Source organism: Octopus sinensis, linkage group LG1, assembly GCF_006345805.1.
Source record: "Octopus sinensis linkage group LG1, ASM634580v1, whole genome shotgun sequence".
Classification (NCBI taxonomy): Eukaryota; Metazoa; Mollusca; class Cephalopoda; order Octopoda; family Octopodidae; genus Octopus; species Octopus sinensis.
In genome coordinates this window covers 202,384,141-202,408,114 of record NC_042997.1, presented here as the reverse complement: position 1 = coordinate 202,408,114, position 23,974 = coordinate 202,384,141, and the positions used below count along the sequence as shown (strand labels likewise).

Below are 23,974 nucleotides of genomic sequence, written 5' to 3'. Positions count from 1 at the left end.
AATAATAATAATAATAAAAATAATAATAATAATAATAATAATGGTTTTGAATACTTTTTATATTTTCCAAAATAAAACCACAGCATGAATGTTCTGATTTTCCCTCCTCTAATTCATTCTCTACTTTAAAGTTAATTTTTATTTTATTTATGTGAGTTTTTTTTTCAAATTTTATCTCTGCTCTGTCACTTCCAATTTGGTCCTAAATTTTTAAAGCCAAGCAACTTAATTTGAATGCAACTGCAAATATCAAACCAATAAATTGTATAGATTTATTGATCTGGAATTGATTAAAATTAACTGAGTGCAGCTTCTGATATAGGACAGAAACAGATAAAATAGAAACAAGCTATGACTTCTAAACAATGAACTAAACTTGAAGTTTTAACTCTATAATCCCCCAAAGTGTGTGTAATGGTATGGATTGTGATGGTTCTTGGTAATTTAAAAAAAAATTTTTTTGATAATTAGTATTTTTGATTTGCAGCATTGTTAGTCTGTGGCAGTGGTCTTTGAGAAAACTGCAACAATGGAAATACTGTGCAGTTTTATGTTCTTTGTGGTTTACGGATATTCATGTGGAGGAGATTGAAGGCTGAGGCAGGATTGTTAGAGTCCATGATTACTCTGACAAAGTTTATATGCAGCAGCAGCAACAACAGTGGAGGCGCAATGGCCCAGTGGTTAGGGCAGCGGACTCATGGTCGGAGGTTCGCGGTTTTGATTCCCAGACCGGGCGTTGTGTGTGTTTATTGAATGAAAACACCTAAAGCTCCATGAGGCTTCGGCAAGGGGTGGTGGCGACCCCTGTTGTACTCTTTCGCTCCAACTTTCTCTCACACTTTCTTCCTGTTTCTTGTCCTCAGCTTCCTATGCAACCGCTGAGCCTGGATGCGCATTCATCCATCCATCGATGCTCTTGGTGTCGGGGGTTGACCTGCTTTCTCTTCTGTGGGTCTTACGAATAGCAAGGGACCACATTTTGGACTTCTCCCACTACAGACAATCCTGAGGCATGATCTTGCGAGCTCTGGGATGGAGACCGCTTCACTCAACAAACAAACCAACAAACAAGCAGCAACAACAGCACCACCCAATATCTATGTTCCATGCTGGTATTCTGTTGAAGGGTTTTGTAGCATCCAACAAGCACAAGGACTGCATTGTGCTCTAGTGTCATGCTTTGGCATGGTTTCAACAACTGGACGACCTTCCTAAAGGCAATCACTGTACAATGCGTACTGGGTGCATACTGCTTGCAAGACTAAAATCCTCTTTGAATGAGGAGGGATACAATAGAGAGGGTGACAGCATTATACTAATGAAAGAAGGGGCCAGAGCAAAACAGATTTGTTGATGTAGAGGAGTCATATGACTAACATTTTAGAAGAGATGGTGCAAGTGATTAGTTGGAGCAGGAAGAGATAAAAATAGTAGTTATGAAGTGTCTGTGTGGACCATCAAAGTACAAAGAATTATGATAGCAAGCTTGAATGATGGCTGTTTGGTTATGGAGTTTGTTTTGGGTTTAATTTCATCAGCATCACTATCATCCTCATTTAATGTCCATTTTCCATGCTGGCATGGGTTGGATGGCTTGACAGGGGTTGGCAAAGCCAGGATCCACATCTGGTTCTATTGTCTGTTTTGGTATGATTACTACAGCTGGATGCCCTTCCTTACACCAACCACTTTACAGAGTGTATTGGGCGATTTTATATGGCAGTAACATCACTAGTACTTTTTATGTGGCAACATCACCAGTGATTTTTATGTGGCACCTGCACCAATGCCTTTTACATAGCACTAGTGCTTTTTACAAGGTACCAGCACCAGTGCTTTTTATGTGGCACCAGCCTCAACAGGGTCACCAGGTATCTTGCAAGACAAAATAACTCTCAACTGAAGGGAAGGGAGTGGTTTTGAGGGGTGTGTGGGTTTGTGTCAGTTGAGAGATTTAAGGTACAGAGGGGACAAATATGGGTGTCTTGCTGTAGAGTAGATACATGGATACGCCATTTGGAAAACAAAGGAGAATGAGTTGGAGAGTAAGATAAAGAAAATTATCTCTGTATGATAACCAGAACTAGCATCTCCTGCTATATCTTCAGGGTGACCAATGCTTTGGGAGTGAAATTTGGTAGAAGAAAATTATTGGGAACCCATGTTAAGTGTGTGTGCATGCATGTGTGTTGTGTGTGTGTGTGTGTAAAAGAGTCTTTGTATTTAACGTTACCTTGGTGAAGATGTCTAATTCACCTACAAACAAAAAATGTCAGACAAGGTGTGGTGTTCAGGTAGATTACTACCTAAGAAGTCTCGTCAAATCCAAATATGTAAAAAAATGATGACAACGATGATGATAATGCTGCTGCTGCTGCTGGTATTGATGATGAATATTTTAAGCAAGAAGCTATATGTTATAGAACTAGAGGCAGTCTCAGGTGGGTTTTGTATCAAAAGGTTTCTTCAACACAAAGAGATAAACAAAAACTGCATGTGGACAAACTTTTGTGAATGTTTTGTATTTGTCATTCAGACGACATAAAAACACTCAAGAAATGGGGGGACATGATGAAAAGCTTTGACTTTAAGATTTATGGAACAATAAAATCATTTGAAATAATTATTTGCTTTATCAGTGTTTTTTTAATTTTTTTATTTTGATATTTCTGTAAATTCCTTTTCTTTTTTGTTTAGAAATTTTGCAACAGACAGTTTTTGTATTCTGGCAGATCTGAATGCTTGTAACCATTTACAACTGTCTTCTTTATTCACAGAGAACATATGAATGAGGAATGACAAGATATATATATATATTTATCTCTCTCTCTCTCTCTCTCTATATATATATATATACATACATACATATATACATACATACATATATATACATACATATATACACATACATATATACACATACATATATATACATACATATATACACATACATATATATACATACATATATACATATATATACATACATATATATATATATACACACACACATTTATATGTATATATATATACATATATATATACATATATATACAGAGGCTGCCTAACACAGCTCCTGCAACACTATGACTGGGTGTTGAAACAGCTACTAAATGGCTCAAATGTGGATGTAATATATCTTGACTTTGCAAAAGCCTTTGATAAAGTCGACCTGGTATGATCTGTCACAAACTGCGTGGTCTCGGCATAGGCGGGAAACTTGGAGAGTGGCTGCACAACTTCCTAAAAGACAGAAAACAGGCAGTGTGAGCAATGGAGCCACCTCCAGGGAAACACAAATAACAAGCGGTGTCCCACAGGGCACTGTCTTGGGGCCACTGATGTTCATAGTGGCCCTTTCAGACATGCCTTCAGTTGCTACGATGACCACCCTTGCTAGCTATGCAGATGACACAAAGGTCTCCCACGCAATACAGAACCCTGAAAATATTGCGCATCTGCAACATGAGCTGGACAAACAATATACAGGTGGGCTGAGGACAACACACATGCAGTTTAATGCAGGTAAGTTCCAGGCCCTGCGCTACTGGCACACAAAGGTAAATGACGTGAAGACTGGATACACTGGCCCAGGAAGAATTGCAATCCCTGAGTCAAAATCAGTGCGTGACCTGGGCATTGACATGAGCAATGATGCATCTTTCAAATGCATATGCTAATCTGGTGATAAAATGCAGACGGCTAGCTGGATGGATTCTCCGAACTTTCAGAACAAGAGAGAAGGAGACACTGATGGTCCCATGGAAAACATTTGTCCTCAGCCGCTTGGACTACTGCTCCCAACTTTGGTCACCACACAATATAAAACAAACAGCAGAACTCGAAGCAACTCAGAGAAGCTACACAAAGAAAATCGTCTCAATGCAAAATGTCAGCTACTGGGAAAGACTGAAGGTATTAAACCTCTTCTCCCTGGAGCGGAGGCGGGAGAGATATGCAGTAATATACATCTGGAAAAATCCTGGAGGGTCTTATCCAAACTTGGCATTCAAAGTTACTCCAACCCAGACGGGGCGCCGCTGCGTGGTGCTGCCAGGATTCCAACATCACCATCAAAATACAGGTCCAGATAACTGCAACAGCTTGGGTTTCAGAGGACCACAGCTTTTCAACATCCTCCCTAATGCCTGAGAGACTTACATGGTGTGGATGTGGGTTCTTTAAAACTAAACTGGATCTCTTCTTGTTGGGAGTCCCAGATGAACCTACCTCACGACAGGAGACACGGATGCGGGCAGCAGCATCGAACTCCCTTGTTGATCAAGTGCCACGTATCAGAGGTGGATTCACAAACTAGTGTGGCTCATTCAGCGGTGGTGCCCAGCATGGCGCGGCCTTCGGGCTAAAACATTTTAAGGATTTTAAGGATTTAAGGATACATATATATATATACACACACACATTTATATGTATATATATAACATATATATACATATATATACATACATATATATATATACACACACACATTATATATAATAATATATATAATATATATATATATATATATAATATATATAATGGTTCTGTAGATGCTAATATAATATTTCATTTCCTTTCACAATAAATACTTGAGTCTGTAACTGTTTGCATCACATAAGAAATGATTGTAAAAGGAAGAGAAGATTAGTTAAAACGAGAAACGATTCTCTGAAACTATATCTAAAGGAAATAGATTGGTTAAAAATAAAAAATGGAAAAAATAAGTGGTAAGTGGGGTTTGGAATAATGATAAGTCATAAAAAAACCTGACAAATTTTAAACATCAAATCCTCAACACTTATTATATATGTGAATAATAGAGGAAAGAATACACACACACACACACACACACACATATATATATATACATACACACACATGTATATGTATATATATATATATATATACACACACACATATGTATACATACACATGCTTACATATAAATATAGATGAATGTATATACATATGTATATATATATATATATGAATGTATATACATATGTATGTCGATATATATATATATACATAAATATATACATATATAATATATATATATATACTATATATATATATATATATATACACATATGTATACATACACATGCTTACATATAAATATAGATGAATGTATGTACATATGTATATATATATATATATATGAATGTATATACATATGTATGTCGATATATATATATACATAAATATATACATATATATTATATATATATATACATACATATATTATCTATATATATACATACATATATATACATATATATATATATATATATATATATATATATATATCCATATATATATACATAAATATATATATACATACATATATATACACACACAATATAAGTCTCTATATATGTATAGGTATATTCTTTTACTTGTTTCAGTCAATTGACTACAGCCAACACATACATACATACATACACACACACACGCTCACGCATACACATGTATGCACGACAGCAAGTTCATCCTCACACACACAAATACATATATGCGAACACCAAGCAATTCGCATATACACAAACCCCAAAGTGCTGTCATGACTTCATCAAAGAAAGTCTTGTCACTTTGTAAGTGACTGGCTTGAATTCTGCAAAAGAAAATAAATTCAAGAGAATATATATATAATTGCAGCGTGGAAGGTGTTTATAAGCCATTTAAAAACACACAAAAGCCATTAGATTCACTTCAACATTTAAATACTTTCATCACTTTGAAACCGCGACCTGTTCACTGACAAAATTCTGTGCAGCACAGAATTTTGTCAGTGAACAGGTCACGGTTTCAAAGTGACAAAAGTATTTTAACAAATTAAATTTCAATGCTGAAGTAAATCTAACGGTTTTTGTGTGTTTTTAAATGTCTTATAAATACCTTCCACACTGCTATTGTTTTTGTTTAAGCACACAATTTCAGATCAGGTCACTTGCTATGTAAGTATATCTCCGTAGATGATGATAATAAATATGTCCAATGCTAACATTTCGACCTCGTGTGTACTGTTGGCGATTTTTTTTCCTCTGTCTTCCCTTCTCGGGATCTTTCCTTCTATGTTTCCGACAAAGAGCTCCGCTCAAAATGTTAAACCCTCCTTCTTCCTTTCTTTCCTGAGCGTCCAATAATACTATATTTGTTCCAGGTCCTCGCGTTGTTGTGTTTTTTTCTGTTTTCTTGTTTGGATTAACTTTATATATATATATATATAGGAACACTCTGTCGGTTACGATGTCGAGGGTCCCAGCTGATACGATCAATGGAACAGCTTACTTGTGAAATTAACATGCAAGTGACTGAGCAATCCACCGACACATGTACCCCTAATGTAGTTCTCAGGGAGATTCAGCGTGACAAAGAGTGTGATAAGGCCAGCCCTTTGAAATACAAGTACAACTCATTTTTGCCAGCTGAGTGGACTGGAGCAATGTGAAATAAAGTGTCTTGCTAAAGGAGACAATGCGTCACCGGGAATTGAACTCCCAACCTTGCAATCGTGAGCTGAATGCCCTAACCATTCAGCCACTATTAATTGTTAAAGTTGACTAAATTTGCATAACTTCAAGTTTCTTACAACAATAAGCAATCCTCAGAGATTGTATTAACGATCAACTAATAAACATGTCCAATGTTAACATTTTTTTCATCAGTATTCAGAGATTCAGGACAATGTGCTGCCAACATTCAGCTGCTCTTTTTTCTCCAAACCTGGTACCTCAGTCCAGTTCTACTTCTCTGTCATGGCTTGTACCATTGACATCACCCGTATCTTTCTCTCTCAAGTAAGAGTTAGTCTTGTTAATATGATGGATTTCTCAACCATACATATATGGCTTTGTTTTGTTTTATTTAAATAATGGTTATTCAAGTATGATCGTTACCAGCATCGCCTTACTGGCACTTATGCCTGTGCTAGTAGGGTGCCAAGAGCACCATCCGAGTGTGATCGTTGCCAGAGCATCCAACTGGCTTCCGTACCCGTGGCACGTACAAGGGCACCATTCGAACGTGATCGTTACCAACGTCGCCTCACTGGCATGTGTAAAAAGATTCGAGTGAGGTCATTGCCAGTACTGCCTGACTGGCCCCCGTGCCAGTGGAACGTAAAAAGCACCCACTAGACTATTGGAGTGGTTGGCGTTAGGAAGAGCATCCAGCTGTAGAAACTCTGCCAGATCAAAATTGGAGCCTGGTGCAGCCATCTGGCTCGTCAGCCTTCAGTCAAAATCGTCCAACCCATGCTAGCATGGAAAGCGGACGTTAAATGATGATGATGATGAATGGTGTTCTATGATCAATCATTAAACAGTTAATGCCATAACTGTCAATACATCATTCCTCCAACTACAGAAATAAGTGCATAAGTCTGTGGCATTTCTCTTTTCCTCATTCCTGAAACTAGATTAGTAATTCAGATCATAGTTTTTAAAGTTGCTTTCACTCATACCAACATAATTTCTTCTGTTTCTGAGCTATTCCATCTGTGATTTTATTCTAGCTTTCATTTAGAATTTCTCATCAAGAAGATAGGAATGTTTAGTACAAGTACACTAAGCCTTTAAGGCGTTATACAAACTGGCCCTGCGATATTTACACCTTACTGCCAACATAGGGGTCTTTTTGTTTGGGCATTTTGATTCTTAGTTGAGGCACTGTATCTTTTCACTCATATCAAATCAATAATTTAACTGGGAAAGTCACAATTCCAATTTTCTGTGGTGCCATTAACCAATTGGTTAATGTCTCTGCAGCTGCAAACTAAATAGAATCACTAATATATAATATATGAAATTGTTGAAATATTGGTAAGAATAACAGGAACTAATAAATATAATTGGAAGAATGTAAGTAGAATATTTGTTAATTAATTAATAAATTTTATAGAAACAAGAAAATTAATGCAAACCTCAATATTGCGGCAAGAATCTTCAGCATCACTAATGGCTTCAACTCTTATAATAAACCGGCGATCGCCAGCTTCCCGATCAAAACTTCTATTTGTAGTTATGACACCCTGTTCAAAAGTGAAAGTAAATACAAGTTACTAAATGTTGTAAAAAGTCGTTCTTCAAAATATTTAATTTTTCACATATATTGGATCTCTTCTATTTTATTTACTTCTAATTTCATTAATAATACAGAAGACTGGAATTTTGGAAATGTTAGTGCCACTTTGACAACAATAACATTTTGAAGTTTCTTCAGGATTTACAGAAAAAGAAAATCAGTTAAGCCCTCATAGGGTTAAAAATGTTGTCTTTTCTATATCTGAAAAGGAAGAAATTGCAACTGAAATGAATTAACAATCAGGTTAACAAAAATAGCTGGCAGCTCAAAAATTTTACAAAAATATCCAAAAGCTATTGAAAAAAAAAAAAAATAAACAACACATACACACACACACATTTGATATATTGATATCATCATCATCAGCATCATCATTTAGCATATGTTGTCCATACTGGCACGGGTTGAACAGTCTGACAGGGTTGGTAAGCTGGAAGGCTGCACCAGACTTCAGCCTGATTTGGCATGATATATATATATAAATATCATCAGCATCATCATCAAAATCTAATATCTGTTTTCCATGCTGGCATGTGTTGGATGGCCTGACGGGAACTGGCAAGGCCAGGGGCTGCACCAGGTCCCATAGTTTGTTTAGCCTGGTTTCTATAGCTGAATGCCCTTCCTAGTGCCAACCACTCTACAGCATGTGCTGTATGCTTTTTATGTGGCACTAGTACCCACACCGTTATACTAAGTGTAGCAAAGTTAATAAGCTTCAACCATTCAGGCGGCTGGTATAAATGGCAGAAATTGGACAATATATGATAAAATATATTTATTAGTATTGCAAGTTATATACTACTTCCCATATTGAAGTTAAAGGGAATTTCAATGAGCTGACAGTCTCCACACAACTCACAATTTAGTAAGTAGTGCACTAAGAATGTGAATGAAAATCAAAAAGCAAAGGAGTGGAACAGGTAAAATACAGACTACAAATGTTTCATAACAAGTTGAGGTTTTTTACACAAAAAATGATGATCACAGAGAAGCTTAGCTAATCTTCTGGTCTTTGTTACCTCAACATAGTTTACATTGTCACAGTAAATAAGTAATATATAAATATATATATCTAATATAGGATACAATTTTTCGAAAAAATTTTTTATCAATGGCCAGCATATTAAAAAATAGCTTTAAAGGTTAAATTTATAAATAACTTATAAAACAAGATCAAAAGAAAAAATTCTAATGCCAAATATAGACAAATCGTCAATAACCATTATAATTTATCACTATTAACATGCGTCTCGAAACTAGCTGACAGAAATTTCTAAAAAATTCCGTTATTACTGTATTGGTTCCAATTTCAGAGTTAATTCATAAGAATTTTCTCCTCGTCAGTGATAAATACATCATCATCATCATCGTTTAGCGTCCGTTTTCCATGCTAGCATGGGTTGGACGGTTCTACTGGGGTCTGTGAAGCCAGAAGGCTTCATCAGGCCCAGTCAAATCTGGCAGTGTTTCTACGGCTGGATGCATTTCCTAACGCCAACCACTCCGAGAGTGTAGTGGGTGCTTTTTACGTGCCACCCGCACAGGTGCCAGACAGAGCTGGCAAACGGCCACGAACGGATGGTTCTTTTTATGTGCCACCAGCACGAGGGCCAGGCGAGGCTGACAACGGACACGAAACGGGGCGGTGCTGGCAACGGTCGCAAAACGGAAGGTTCTCTTACATGCCACCGGCACTGGTAACACATCTGCAATTTCCATTGATCGATTTTCATTGATCGATTTCGATTCTGGTAAGACATAAATGAAATACTCATACCCATGGAAAAAGCAAGCACTAAATCATGAGCAGACCTAAGTACCCCAAATGAGAGAGTCCGGAAGTGAACACTATTAAATTTATATCTAATATAGGACACAATTTTTCGAAAAAAATTATATCAATGGCCAGCATATTAAAAAATACCTTTAAAGGTTAAATTTATAAATAACTTATAAAACAAGGACAAAAGAAAAAATTCTAATGCCAATAGGAGAAATTTCTTATGAATTAACTCTGAAATTGGGACCAATACGGTAATAACGGAATTTTTTAGAAATTTCTGTCGGCTAGTTTTGAGACGCATGTTAATAGTGATAAATTATAATGGTTATTGACAATTTGTCTATTTTTGGCATATTTGGCATTAGAATTTTTTCTTTTGCCCTTGTTTTATAAGTTATATATATATATATATATATATATATATATAGATAAAACTTCAATTTAATTTGTTGTTTTAGTATTCCTATTTGTTGCCTCTTAAACCAATGAAATTGGAACTTTTGTTTCTATATATCCTTTGGTTCTAATCATACACATCTTATTTCCATATAACAGGTTTGTCTCAACAAAACCAAACCTGATCATTTATCCATTTAAATTTGTTTATAAAGTTAAAATCCAGTAAAACATTTCATAATCACTGTTATGATTCTTCTTACAAAAATGAAACTTATTAACACAAATAATCAGCCAGTTAACATACAAACATAGTCACAAAGATGTGTTTTATAGACAGATAACGAAAACAGATGTGAATTTGTTGACATATAATGATGATAAAAGTGTTTTGCGAATAGATAACAAAGATAAAGATGCTTTGTTGATAGATAACGAAGAGTTTTTTTTTTTTTTACTGAGATGCTATGTAACTAGATTGGTAAATTTAAACAAAAATGTACTTACCGTTATTGGGTGAATGTTGAAATCTGGATATTTTTCAACGAATCTGTATATGCTATTTGGTTTCCCCATGAAATGCCCTGTATTAATAACTACAGCATTTGGTGAATTGTTCTCGGAAATATTAACTGTTTTTGTCTGGTCCCCAAACTTGTTGACCTGCTCCAAAGATAAAAAGATGCTGCTACGTGCGCAATGTACCGAAGTCGAAGAGCAAATCAAGATGGAGAAACGCAACAGGTTATGGGTGACTAGAAACGCTGACAGAGACGTAAGGACTTCATTGAACGAAATCTCCCTCTTGCTCTTTAACAATACTTTTTTGCCAAACGGTTCGTCAAAAACAAAGAACTCCTTCACAGAAGATTTCTCCATATCGACAGATATCGAATCAAATCCATTTTTCTCATATCCAATATAACCAAGAGGGTGGTCAGCTGGAACTGGACTATGGGAGAGGTAGAAAAAATAGAACTCCTGGTTAAACAGTGGCGTTTCACACATCATGTTACTGACCATTACGGTCACTTTGGACGTTCCTTTCTTCGGTTTGTGACCACTATCTTTCACCTAAAGGAAAGAAAAAGAAATAAAAGATATCAAATAAAGAATGGGATATATTTAAGCTGAAATGGATCTATAATAGTGTACTGCATAGAATATCTGTTTTATGTAACCAGTCATCAGACAATAGAGAACTTTTGGAACACCACATTGAACGATGACAGGAATATCATAAGAGGGATCTGTCTTTTGTCTAAGCATATAACATCAGCTGTTTTGGTGTCTGTTACTGAAGAGGAGATAACGACTCTGAAACACATGCATCCCAGAGTCTGGTTAGGGAATGCAGTGAACTACCTTGGTGTATTTACACCTATTTGCCTAAAACGAAAAAATTTCTCCATGACAAAGAACAGTGAATGGCTTTCTTACAGGTTCAAACATGCTTCAAGCATACCTGAACTGGTAACAGGCTTGTATTTATACACATCACCGCTTATCCCTGTCACCTCCGTATAATGCTTTTTGAATACTATGATGAGACTTTACAATTAATGAAGTAAAAATCTAAAGCTGATTAGAGAAGCAGTTGTCACATTTTTACACAGTCACAGAACTCCCAATTTAAACATGTAGCTAGCAATAGTTTGCTGTTATTGTTCAAATGAGCAGACCTGTGACCACAGGAATTCTTGACCTGCTAGAAATAACAGCTAAATCATCAATTTACACCTTACCATCTTAAAGATGGGCACATTTGATAATGAAGTCTTGGGTTCCCTGCTCAGAGGAAAACAAGCAGATTCTTGTACTTAGAACACTTGATCAGGGCTGATCTGACAATTAGAGCAAATTTTAGGCTAGAAGCATTTTGAGGAAAGAAAATGTGAAGTCATAATGGTAATACTTTGCTGAAAGATTTAGCTGTGTGAAACTTCACCAAAATAAATTAGAAGGAATCACCACAAGAAAGAAAATTAATCCAAAGAAAGAATATTGATTTTTAACATGGTTACAGAACCTCAAATCTGGGTGATGGTTGTAGAAGATTAGATCACTTGGCCCCTTACTACTTATTTCAGGTCTGTATTTTGTCTGTGCTGGGGACTGTGGAAAGAAGCTTGCTTCCCAACCATATGGTTCCAGGTTCAGTCCCACTGTGTGGCACTTTGGGCAAATATCTTCTATATATTTAAATGTGTATCTTTGTTTGTCCCCTCACCACTGTTTGACAACTGGTGTTGGTGTGTTTATGTCCCCATGACTTAACAGTTTAGCAAAAGAGTCCAATAGAATAATTACTAGGCTTAAAAATATATACTGGGGTTAATTCAATCAACTAAAATTTTTCAAAGCTGTGCTCCAGCATGGCTGCAGTCTAATGACTGAAACCAGTGAACGATCAAAACTATAGAGGCAGAATGGGGCAAGAAAACAGAAGTATGCCATGACAATCTCCTCGTAGTCATACACAACAGACTCAGTATTTATCCACTCAATATTTATATCTCTCAGTCATCTCAAGAGGTGGCAAGTGCCTGTACAAATTATGCTATGTTGAGGAGATTTAATAAGACTAAAATATGTTCAAAGTTGTCATCCATATTCACTAAAGACCACATTTACTCCACACTGTATACTTCCATTCAATTTACAAATCAATGTTATTTAATTAAAACATCTAAGTTGTCTCCTCTAACTTACATAACAACAATTAATTATCAAGAATTAATTAATTATTAAACATAAAGGTGACAAACTGGCAGAATTTTTAGTGCAGTGACAGAATGTTTTTCTTCCGGTTCTTTACACCCTGCTTAAAGAGCCAGAAGGTCAATTTACATAAAGAGCGTAAATTGACGTCAAATTCTGCTGAGGTCAACTTTGTCTTTCATCCTTTCAGGGTCAATGAAGTATTGGCCATATACTGGGGTCAATGACTACATTGACCCCACCCCTTAAAAAATTGTTGGCCTGCAGCAAAAATGCAAAAGAATTATTATGCTAAAAATATTTTTTCTCTTCCTTCTAGTGTAATCTTCATTAATTAGAATTTATTTGGCTTACTACATTAAAGATTCTATTGTGTCTGGGGAAAGTCATTTTCTTTTTGTGCCTTATTGTGTAACACACTCACTGGTAAAATTTCCACTTTTTTCTTATTTTTATTTTCCTAAAATTTTCTTTGCGTCTTGCAGCCTTTTCAATAGTTTTGACTCAATAGAATATGCTTCAACACACGAACTCATATAAAGAATCTTGCAAACCAAATCCATAAACGAAATACATTAAAGATGTTAATTTGGATTTTACAGATTTCATGTTAGTGTGATTGGGGTGTCTTTAGACACCAAGCAGAGTTCCTTGAGGTCACATAATCCTACTGCCATCACCAATATGGTACCTACAGTTCCAGTGTACACAAAGAAAATCAAGTCTAAGTTAATTCACCATTCAAATGTTATGAATCTAAATTAGGTGCGTTCTGTAGTTAATTCAAATCAATTGTTTTACTGAAGCCTAGGTCATTAAGTGGGATTTTTTTCCCTGCCTCTCCCTGACTTCTTCCTTACACCAAATCTGAAATCTAAAGTAATCCAGGTGTGGTTATTGTTTCACTTTCGTGTGTGAAATGGTCGCTATATCTGTTATAGTAATGTATGCAAATTACATTGGGGGGTAAATAACAGAGTGTTGCTTAAAATATTTCAAGATAGGAACAGTATGGAAAATATAAATTGCAATAATATTGTTAAAGATTGCACAGAAAGGGAGTTGGGGTGGTGGTGGTGGTGGAGATAAGAGAGACTAATTCAAAAAATAAAAGCAGAAAGAAATCACTCCTACCAATACAAAATGTAGAAATAACTTGAAGAGTAAGTTGACAGAACTAAAATCTTTCCTAATACAGATGTATATGGACACATTCAGAAACACACAAGTGCACACACACACATAGATACACATATAGGTGAAATTTTTGCAAATATAGATTTTATTTTTAAACTAAGAGAAATGTACATAAATTTGATTTCTGTGAACTAAATAGGTTCCGGCATGACTATGTGGCAAGAAGTCTACTTCCCCAACCACACGGTTCCAGTTTCAGTCCAATGGTGTGACACATTGTGCTGGTGTCTTCTATGGCCCCAGGCTGATAAAAACCTTCAGAGTGGATTTGGTAGGTGGAAATTGAAAGAAGCCCATCATATCTATATATGTATGTGTAAATATATATATATATATATATATGTATATTGGGAGAGTTTACGAAAAAAACAAAAGACGAAGACAGGTGGTGTACAAAACAAACAGATGTATTAGTATAACGCTCAGGAATAGAAAAAGTCTTTTACGTTTTGAGCCTACGCTCTTCTACAGAAAGGGACACAGAAAAAACAAGGAGAGAAAAAAATGTGTGTAGTGGCTAATGATCTATCATGGTGACTATATATATATATATACATATACATACTTCGATACAGGAAAAATTCACAACCTTCTGCACCAATAAACCATAAACCATTATAGTTCCTGAAAGGTGGGTTTTTTTAAATATTTTCTACAGATTGCTTAAAGCTCACTTTCTTCCTGTACCTTGATCCTTGGATCTTACAGTTATATATATATATATATATATATATATATATATATACATGTGCTGTGTGTGTGTGTTTTTGTGTCTGTATTTGTCCCTTACCCACCACCTGCCAGTTGGTGTTGGTGTATTTACATCCCTATAACTTAACAGTTCAGCAAAAGAGACCAATAGAATAAGTGCCAGGTTTAAAAAAATGAGTACTTGGGTTGATTTGGTCATCTAAAAATTCTTCAAGGCACTGCCCTAGTATGGCAACAGTCTAATTACTGAAAACAAGGAGAAGGTAAAAGATAAATGTCATAAGCTAAGATTATGAACATTAGACTGAATTGAGCCACTGCATGGTTGCTGGATGAGTCAGAAAGAAATTAACCATGAAACTTCTTTCATCAACATCATCTCGTCGAGTTTGCTTGGAAAAATGTCTTTCGGTTGCTAATTTCTTGTTACAGATGCTATAGTTGATTGCAGTGCCAGTCAATCTGATGGGTTTCCCAGACCAAGATTCATAAAAGTGTAATTTGATTTGCAAAGTGGGAAGAGATCTAAAGACAAAATATTTTAGAAAATTACTATTTTTAAATCTCACAAAGAGAGATATTCGGCAACAGTACTTTGTAGTAAAGATTGTTTGCCAACATAACATGGTAGTAATGGTTTAGGATGAATGTTGCTGTAATTTAGCCCCAGGAGACATCTTCTCCAGCTGGCTGTACGACACAATCTGTGTCCTTATATTTTTGAACAAGGGAATCTAGCACCCCCACTCAGCTCAAAACAATTATTCTGTGCTGATGAAGGGAAATAACCCAGAAATCATGATATACAGATATTGTTTTGAGCTGAGTGGGGTGCTAGATTCCCTTGTTCAAGAATATAAGGACACAGATTGTGTCATATAGCCAGCTGGAGACAATGTCTCCAGGGGCTAAATTACAGCAACATTCATCCTAAACCATTACTACCATGTTATGTTGGCAAACAATCTTTACTACACAAAATATTTTATTTTATGTTTTGCGTTCCATTATCTACTACCATCCTTCTTTCTAATGATAGAAGCATTTCCACTCATTTCAGTGCCCCAGGATTTCACTGTGACCAAGGTGGGTAACAGATGCTAAGCCTTGCCAAAGGGTAACCCTTGATTTTGTCCAGGACTGCTTATTGTGAATTCACAGCTAACCTATATATCTACAAGCTATTCCCCTATCTGCAAACTGGGGATCAGATGAATGGGAGTTTTCTCCACCATACCACAAACTTCTTCAATTCATCATTATATATCTTGATTGTTCATCAGACATTTTCGGACAAGATGTAAATATTCTCTTGTACAGAACATAATGAAAAACAATTAACTGAATTGGACATGGAGGAGTATTGGACCAAAATGTTCAACAAGCACCAATTTGGCTTTTGTTTTGTATTAAGTAATGGTTAGACGCTGGGGTTGATTTAACCAAATACACTCTATCCAGCAGATTTCTTAATTTTTGTCAATATAAAAAAAAAATCAATAGAATGGTGGATTAGGAGAATAATTAGAGCATCAGTAAAATACTTTGTGACATGATGTTTATCCAGAATGTGAATTGATTGGAAGCTGTCCAGACACATGCAATTAGACAAATACCTAGTATCAGTCACCATATTTTGAAAGTCTTGCTTCTCTAGGAATCAACACACCAAAGTTTTGGTGTTTAGTAGCTGATTTGGTGGAAACCAACAAATAAATTCACCCCCATTCCAACAACAGCTCTGGCCATATTTCAAAATTTGATATCTCTTGTGCCTGTAGACATATAAGAGAAAAAACAAAAACATTCATACATTGGTTGGACTGGCAATATAATAGAAGACACTTTCCCAAGATGCTATGCAGTGGGATTGAATCCAAAACCAAATGGTTGCAAAGCAAATTTATTAACCACACAGCCATTCTTGCATCTTCCTGAGTTCTAATTTCAACAAGATCAACTTGCTTTTCTTCTACAGAGGTTATTATTATAAGAAAGCAGCAAAGGTGGCAAACTGGCAGAATTGTTAACACACCAGGCGAAATGCTTAGCCGTATTTCGTCTGCCGTTACGTTCTGAGTTCAAATTCCACCGAGGTCGACTTTGCCTTTCATCCTTTCGCGGACGATAAATTAAGTACCAGTTACGCACTGGGGTCGATATAATCGACTTAATCCGTTTATCTGTCCTTGTTTGTCCCCTCTGTGTTTAGCCCCTTGTGGGTAGTAAAGAAATAAGTATTTCATCTGTTGTTACATTCTGAGTTCAAATTCCACTGAGGTTGACTTTGCCTTTCATCCTTTCGTGGTCAATAAATTAAGTACCAGTGGAATACTGGGGTCGATGTAATCGACTAGCCCCTCTGCCCCAAATTTCAGGCCTTGTGCATTTAGTAGAAAGGATTATTATAATAAAGCTACCCCAGTGCTTGTCTGCTACATTAAGTAACAATGAGTGTGGCCTTGTGTCAATGTCAGAGAAATTATTATTATTATTATTATTATTAAGATGCTAAATTGACAGAATCATTAATTAGCATTCCATGCAAAATGCTGAGAAGCATTTCGTCCATCTTTGTTTTGAGTTCAAATTCTGCCGAGGTTGACTTTGCCTTTCATCATTTTGGTGTTGACAAAATAAGTACCAGCTGAGCACTGCTGTTGATGTAATTGACTTAACCTCTCCTCCAAAGTTGCTGGCCTTGTGCCAAAATTTATAACCAATATTAGAAAAACCCTTATCAGCATTTAATGACTGTTCTCCATGCTGGCATGGGTTGGATGAAATCTTAATTTTTAAACTATAGAAATCATGTTAGATTATTTGTGAACATCAGGATAAACAAACCATTGAACCAAGAGGGAAAACATTTATGATTGGAGGAAAAAACCCCAAAAGACATTTACAAGAACAGGCTTTATAATTTAATCATGTGACCTTTGTCATTTGTCAAGAACACCCAACATCTCAGATAGCAAGGGGCCTCTTCGACAAATGATAATATGAAAGGTCAGAAATGTTTCAGTATATTTTAGCAGACAATTTTGTGGATGGACTGAATAGATAAATACTAATTTACCGCAACAACCAACTGTCGAATCCACCTGTTATTCCAGTGAAACACGAGTTTAAAACAACAAAACTTATCATTCCTGGAATTTTAAATTTAGAATTTAAATTTTTAATAATAATAATAATAATAATAATGGTTTCAAATTTTGGCACAAGGCCAGCAAGCTTAGGGGAGCGGGTTAGTCGATTACATCGACCCCACCCCCCAGTGTTCAAAATGTAATTATTTTATCAACCCTGAAAGGATGAAAGGCAAAGTTGACCTAGTCGGAATTTGAACTCAGAATGCAAAGATGGATGAATAATAATAATAATAATAATAATAATAATAATAATAATAATAATAATATAATAATAATAATAATAGACCAAGCTATTGAATTACAGAGACTATGAAAAGTGCAGGTAAACTGTATCCCAGTAGTTATAGGTGCATAGGGAACTATCCCTAAAGATCTGAACAGATGGATAGAGGAAATAGGCTTAAAACCCAGTTACGTACAGCTCCAGAAAATGGTGTTAATTGGGACAGCTAAGATACTTAGGAGAGTTCTTGGCATCTAAGGTTATTTGTTGTAAATTGATGTTAGGATTTTTTTTCCCAATAGTATAATCTGTTGTGTGTACATGAAAATAATAATAATTATAATAATAATAATAATATAATAATAATAATAATAATAATAATAATAATGGTTTCAAATTTTGCCACAAGGGCAGCCCTTTTGAGGGAGAGGATGAGTCGATTACGTCGACCCCAGTGTTTCACTGGAACTTAATTTATCGACCCCGAAAGGATGAAAGGTAAAGTCTCAGAATGTAAATAGGAACAAATTGCTTTAAGAATTTTGTTTGGCATGCTAATAATCCTGCCAGCTTGCCACCTTTATAAAATAATTATAATAATGAGCTTATTATTTACAAGGCTCAGACACACTACAGCTTGTCAGAAAAGGTTAAAGGATGAGACAGTAAGCAGACATATTAATTCAAGTACGAAAAAAAGAGCAATGAAAGAGGGAAAGACATGTACAGCACACAAAATAAAACAGAATTAGAGGCAGCAACATATGGTGTTGCTAGGGTGAATTGTGGGTGCCTCTAAATGTTTGCCTGACTTGCTAGAAACATCAGCTAAATTGCCTTCAAATCACAATCTAGCATCCTAGATGTCCCTAAAAAAACTGGATGGACATAACTGGCACCAGTCTTTGATCATAGTCATGTTTGACCAGAAATGCCATGGAGTTTGAATACTACTACTGCTGCTACTGTCTGGTGTTGGTGCCAAGTAAAAAGCACTGGTGTCATGTAAAAAAGGCACCCAGTATAGTCTGTAAAGTGTTTGGTGTTAAGAAAGGCATCCAGCCGTAGAAACCATGCCAAAGCAGACTGTGGCACTTGGTGTGGTTCCTGGCCTTGCAAGCTTCTGTCAAACTGTCCAACCCATGCCAGCATGGAAAATGGAGGCTAAATGATGATGATGATGATGATGATGCTGTTATTTAGTCCTAGGTAAATCAAACCTATGTTCAAAGACATTTCAGATATGACCATTCTGCTTTTTTCCCATGTGAAGTGAAGCCACATACACATTATCCAACTTTACTAAGATGGTGAAGTGTGATTTGATGGAGATTTGGCTGCTATTACTAGCAAGTCAAGAGACAACATAGAGACACCACATTAGCTTGTTGCAAGAAATGTAAGAGACATTAGGTATATTTTTATCATGATATCAGGGCAAGATCAAAGCTTGCAAATTTCTTAATATAGAATTCATTCAAGAACATTTGTCTTGATGCAATCTTGTCAAAGACAGAAACCTACTCCAAGATTTTTTCAAAGAATTAGATTTAGCAGTAAATCTAAAAATGGAATTTTGCTTAAGATCTAATCAGATAAACTGGGATTACAATTCACCAAAATCATTTACTGAATCTGTTCTTAGCTCAATAATTTAAATAACAATTCTATAGGATTTTTCTTTTCCTTTTTTTAAAAAATAATTTCAGTCTAAAAGTGAAAGATAAGCTCACTTAGATCTTCCATCTTGTTGACGTTTAATCTTAAGTCAACTAACCTTTATCTGGAAGAACTCTGATTAAAGGCCTGTCAACCAGGTTTTTTCTATGTATGGTTTTTTTAACCCTTCTCCAATATTAAACACATTTTAGTAATAGCTAGGATTTTGCTTCTATTAAGGTGCAGGCTGGGGTGTGCAGTCAAGAAGTTCACTTCTGTGTGGACATCATCAGCTGATGTCTTCTATATTTATTGGCTGACCAACACCTTGTGAGTGAAATTTAGGAGACAGAAAATGGAAGAAGCCCATCACACATACACACACACATGTATCTCACATGGTCAACCAGGCTATTGGATGTTGTTATACATCGCTGGTCACAATGTGCTTTGCATTGTTTTAGCTTTTGAATGATGCCACTCTGCTGGCTAAGTGAGCAGGGCAACATTAGCAGTATTTCGTCTGCCGTTACATTGTGAGTTCAAATTCCGCCGAGGTCAACTTTACCTTTCATCCTTTTGGGGTCAATAAATTAAGTACCAGTTGTGTACTGGGGTTGATGTAATTGACTCGATCCTTTGTCTGTCCTTATTTGTCCCCTCTATGTTTAGCCCCTTGTGAGTAATAAAGAAATATATACATGCAGATGCACACACACAGATACTGAAAAGGTTCAATAACAAAATGTTTTTCCACTTGGTGAATTGGAGAGAAAAATTAAAAGGAAAATACACTGAAATGTTATGTTCTATATATATATATATATATTGAAAAGTCAATGAAACTGTTTATACATATATATTGAGGAACTTTCTATCAATATATTTGGTTAAACCCAGCTGGTATCTGGATTGTTTTTAATAGTCCCTTATGGGGATATTGCATCCTCAAATTTTTATCTATATATATATATATATTAATATTAGGGAAGTTATTTCTGAGTCCACAGGGGAGTGAAGTTCAATTTAGTGGTACTAAAATGAATTACTCACTGTATTATATACATATAAATAGATAGATTTAAGAGACAGAATCACCCTCAAGCAACTCAATCATCATTGAATGACATTATCCAAAATAGGTACATATAGGCCTAAATATTAAAATTATCAAAATTAATACCTACAGTTCTTATTCCAAATTATCAAAATTAATACCTTCAATTCTTATTTTAAATCATATACTTTACATTATATAGACTACGCGTGTTTCACAACATATTCCACAATATTGCTGAAATAGAATGTCTCTAAATACAATACCATATTAAAACGATTATATTGCCAATCTTCAGGTCTAGCTTATATGAACTTATTTTGCTATTTACATCCTATATAAAGACATGACAAACCAAAATTATATAACTAGAAGTTGTTGGAGTAATTTTTCCTACTTTTATTCAACATTTCTGTTCATTAAAGGGTACCATTCATACCACAGGTGTCTTTTGCTTGCAATCATCTGTGAAATCATGTTAGTAAGTTTATCATAGAAGTGTCAGACATGTGAAGAGGAAATTAGAGCTTAAGGGAGGTTACTGAGTGATTCAAGTTGTTTTTCATGATAGTCAGTAGCTTCCCTTGATCCTCATATAAACCAGTCAGTTTCACATGAAGAGCATAGATGGATGTCACTGGCTTTGGGTTTGTCATTCCTCTGATTGAGACACCAAGATAACCAACAGATCATTACAGGCTGTGAAAGAAGACATCAGAGCTGTTAAGTTCAGTTTTAAGACCTTATTTCTAAGCTGATGTCAGTAACCGCTAACGTACAGACAGTAGTGAAAAAAAAAAATTATACTTAAAAAAAAGCGAATACTGGAAATTATCAGCAATAAATGTCTAGACTTCAATGTAAGATGATTTAATACATGGCTATTATAATTATTTGTTTTAATTTTATATCCAGCATTTACTGAACAATGGCATAATTGGTTTTTGGTTTCCAGATAAAAACAACAACAATGCTATAAATGCAACAAACCAATCATTTGTTCACAGTATTTCTGATGGTTGAATGATAAGGGAGTGTCTGTGCAAATCTGGTGGAATAAATACCACAAGGGGTTTTTGCTCCAATGTATTGCTTTTCCAGTTTTCTTATTCCTATGTGCATCTTTCACTGTTATCACACACACACACACATCACCATCTGTTTTCCATGCTGGCATAGGTTGGATGGGTTGACCAGAACTGGTAAGCTGCACCAAACTGCAATCTGATTTAGCATGGTTTCTACAGCTGGATGCCCTTCTTAAACTCAGCCGCTATACAGAGCGTACTGGGTGCTTTTTATGTGACACCAGTACCAATGATTTTTATACACACACACACACATATATATATATATATACACACACACACCTATATAGACATACACATGGTTCTAAGGTAAAGAAGCTTGCTCTCTAACGATATAGTTTTGGGTCTGATCCCAATGTATAGGACCTTGGGCAAGTGTCTTCTCTTATAACCCTGGGCCAACCAAAGTTTTGTGAGTGAACTTGGTAGCCTGTTGTGTGCATGTGTGTGTGTTTGCGTGCATCTATGTGTTGATACATGATGGTTATGAACTAGTCTTACATGCCTGGCTATGGGTGAATATTACCTTGCTTGGAAACTGGTGAGGATTGGCGTCAGGGAGAGGATCTGATAATAGAAAATTTACCTCAACAAGTTCCATCTGAGCCATGCAAACAGGAGGATGTTAAAACAACGATGATGATATAAAATATGTGTGTGTGTGTGTGTGTATTCTTATATAGTAGGTGCCTGCAGTTTCTGTCAACCAAATTTCACTCACAAAACATAGATTTATAATCTGTGGTTCATCATCATCATCATTTAACGTCTGTTTTCCATACTAGCATGGGTAGGACTGTTCGACTGGGTTCTGGTAAGCCATGGAAGCTGCACCAGGCTCTGGTCTGATTTGGCAGTGTTTCTACAGCTGGATGCCCTTCCTAACACCAACCACTCCGTGAGTGTAGTGGGTGTTTTTTACGTGCCACTGACACAGTGGCCAGGGCAGGCTGGCAAATGGCCACAATCGGCTGGTGTTTCTATGTGTCACCGACATGGACACCAGTCAGATGGCGCTTTTTACGTGTCACCGGTACGGGTATCTTAACTACAATTTCCATTTGATTTTTTTAAAGAAAATCTACTTGAGATGCTATGCAGTAGGATTGAACCTAGAACCATATAATTCAAAAGCAAACTAAAGGAATATCCAATGTAAAGACCATTGAAGCATGACCAACTATCTATTAACACCCACCATTGAGAAATTCAAGCTAAAGACACTGTTTTCACTTAATTAATAATAATAATAATACTAAAAAAAACACATGGAAATGAGAGAGTGAATAAGAGAAAGAGAAGAAAAAGTAAAATAAACAAATAACTACAACTATATTTTCTCCAGAGATACTTTAATATAGAATTGTGTTCGCCAATAAATTCGTTAATCTTTGAATATAGAGAAAAAAAAAACTGTTAACAGCTGACTATAGAATTAAATGTACTTCATAAATTACAATTGACCAAAGAACGTAGGAGATCAATTCACAATAGCGCTGGAGATTAATCTTAAGAATGCATGTGTGTGTGTGTGTATGTGTGTGTCTTTGTGTTATATATTTAAACTGTTTGTGAACAATCTTGTTGTAAAAGTTAGCGAAACAAGAAGTAAAATAAAACAAATTGAAATAAAAATAAAAACAACTTATGTTCGCTGAGAAACCTATATGACTGCAAACTTGAAGTGCTATTTCGATATAATGACATAATCGCTAGTATTTATGTCGATCTTGAACAAAAGGATAATTAAATTTGGATGAAAGAAAACAATTGACTTCAGAAAGACCTTAATGGATTCAGTTGGACACACAGACATACGTGAATGGTTGCAGAGTTCTAAACACGGTTGCTATCTTTAATTAGAAAAGCAACATAAAAGAACCAAGAAGT

General features: G+C 35.7%; 1 protein-coding gene across 5 annotated transcripts in view; it reads right to left on the bottom strand.

The window, feature by feature from the left end:
- LOC115232327 (protocadherin Fat 4-like) overlaps positions 1-23,974 on the bottom strand; it is a 648,900-nt gene that overhangs the window by 84,317 nt on the left and 540,609 nt on the right. For all 5 annotated transcript variants that reach the window (XM_036508327.1, XM_036508328.1, XM_036508334.1 and 2 more), the window contains exons 11-12: positions 10,781-11,347; positions 7,931-8,038 (exon numbers count right to left, since the gene is read on the bottom strand). In XM_036508327.1, coding sequence (XP_036364220.1) covers positions 7,931-8,038; positions 10,781-11,347 — 675 coding nt within the window. The remainder of the gene's footprint in view (positions 1-7,930; positions 8,039-10,780; positions 11,348-23,974) is intronic.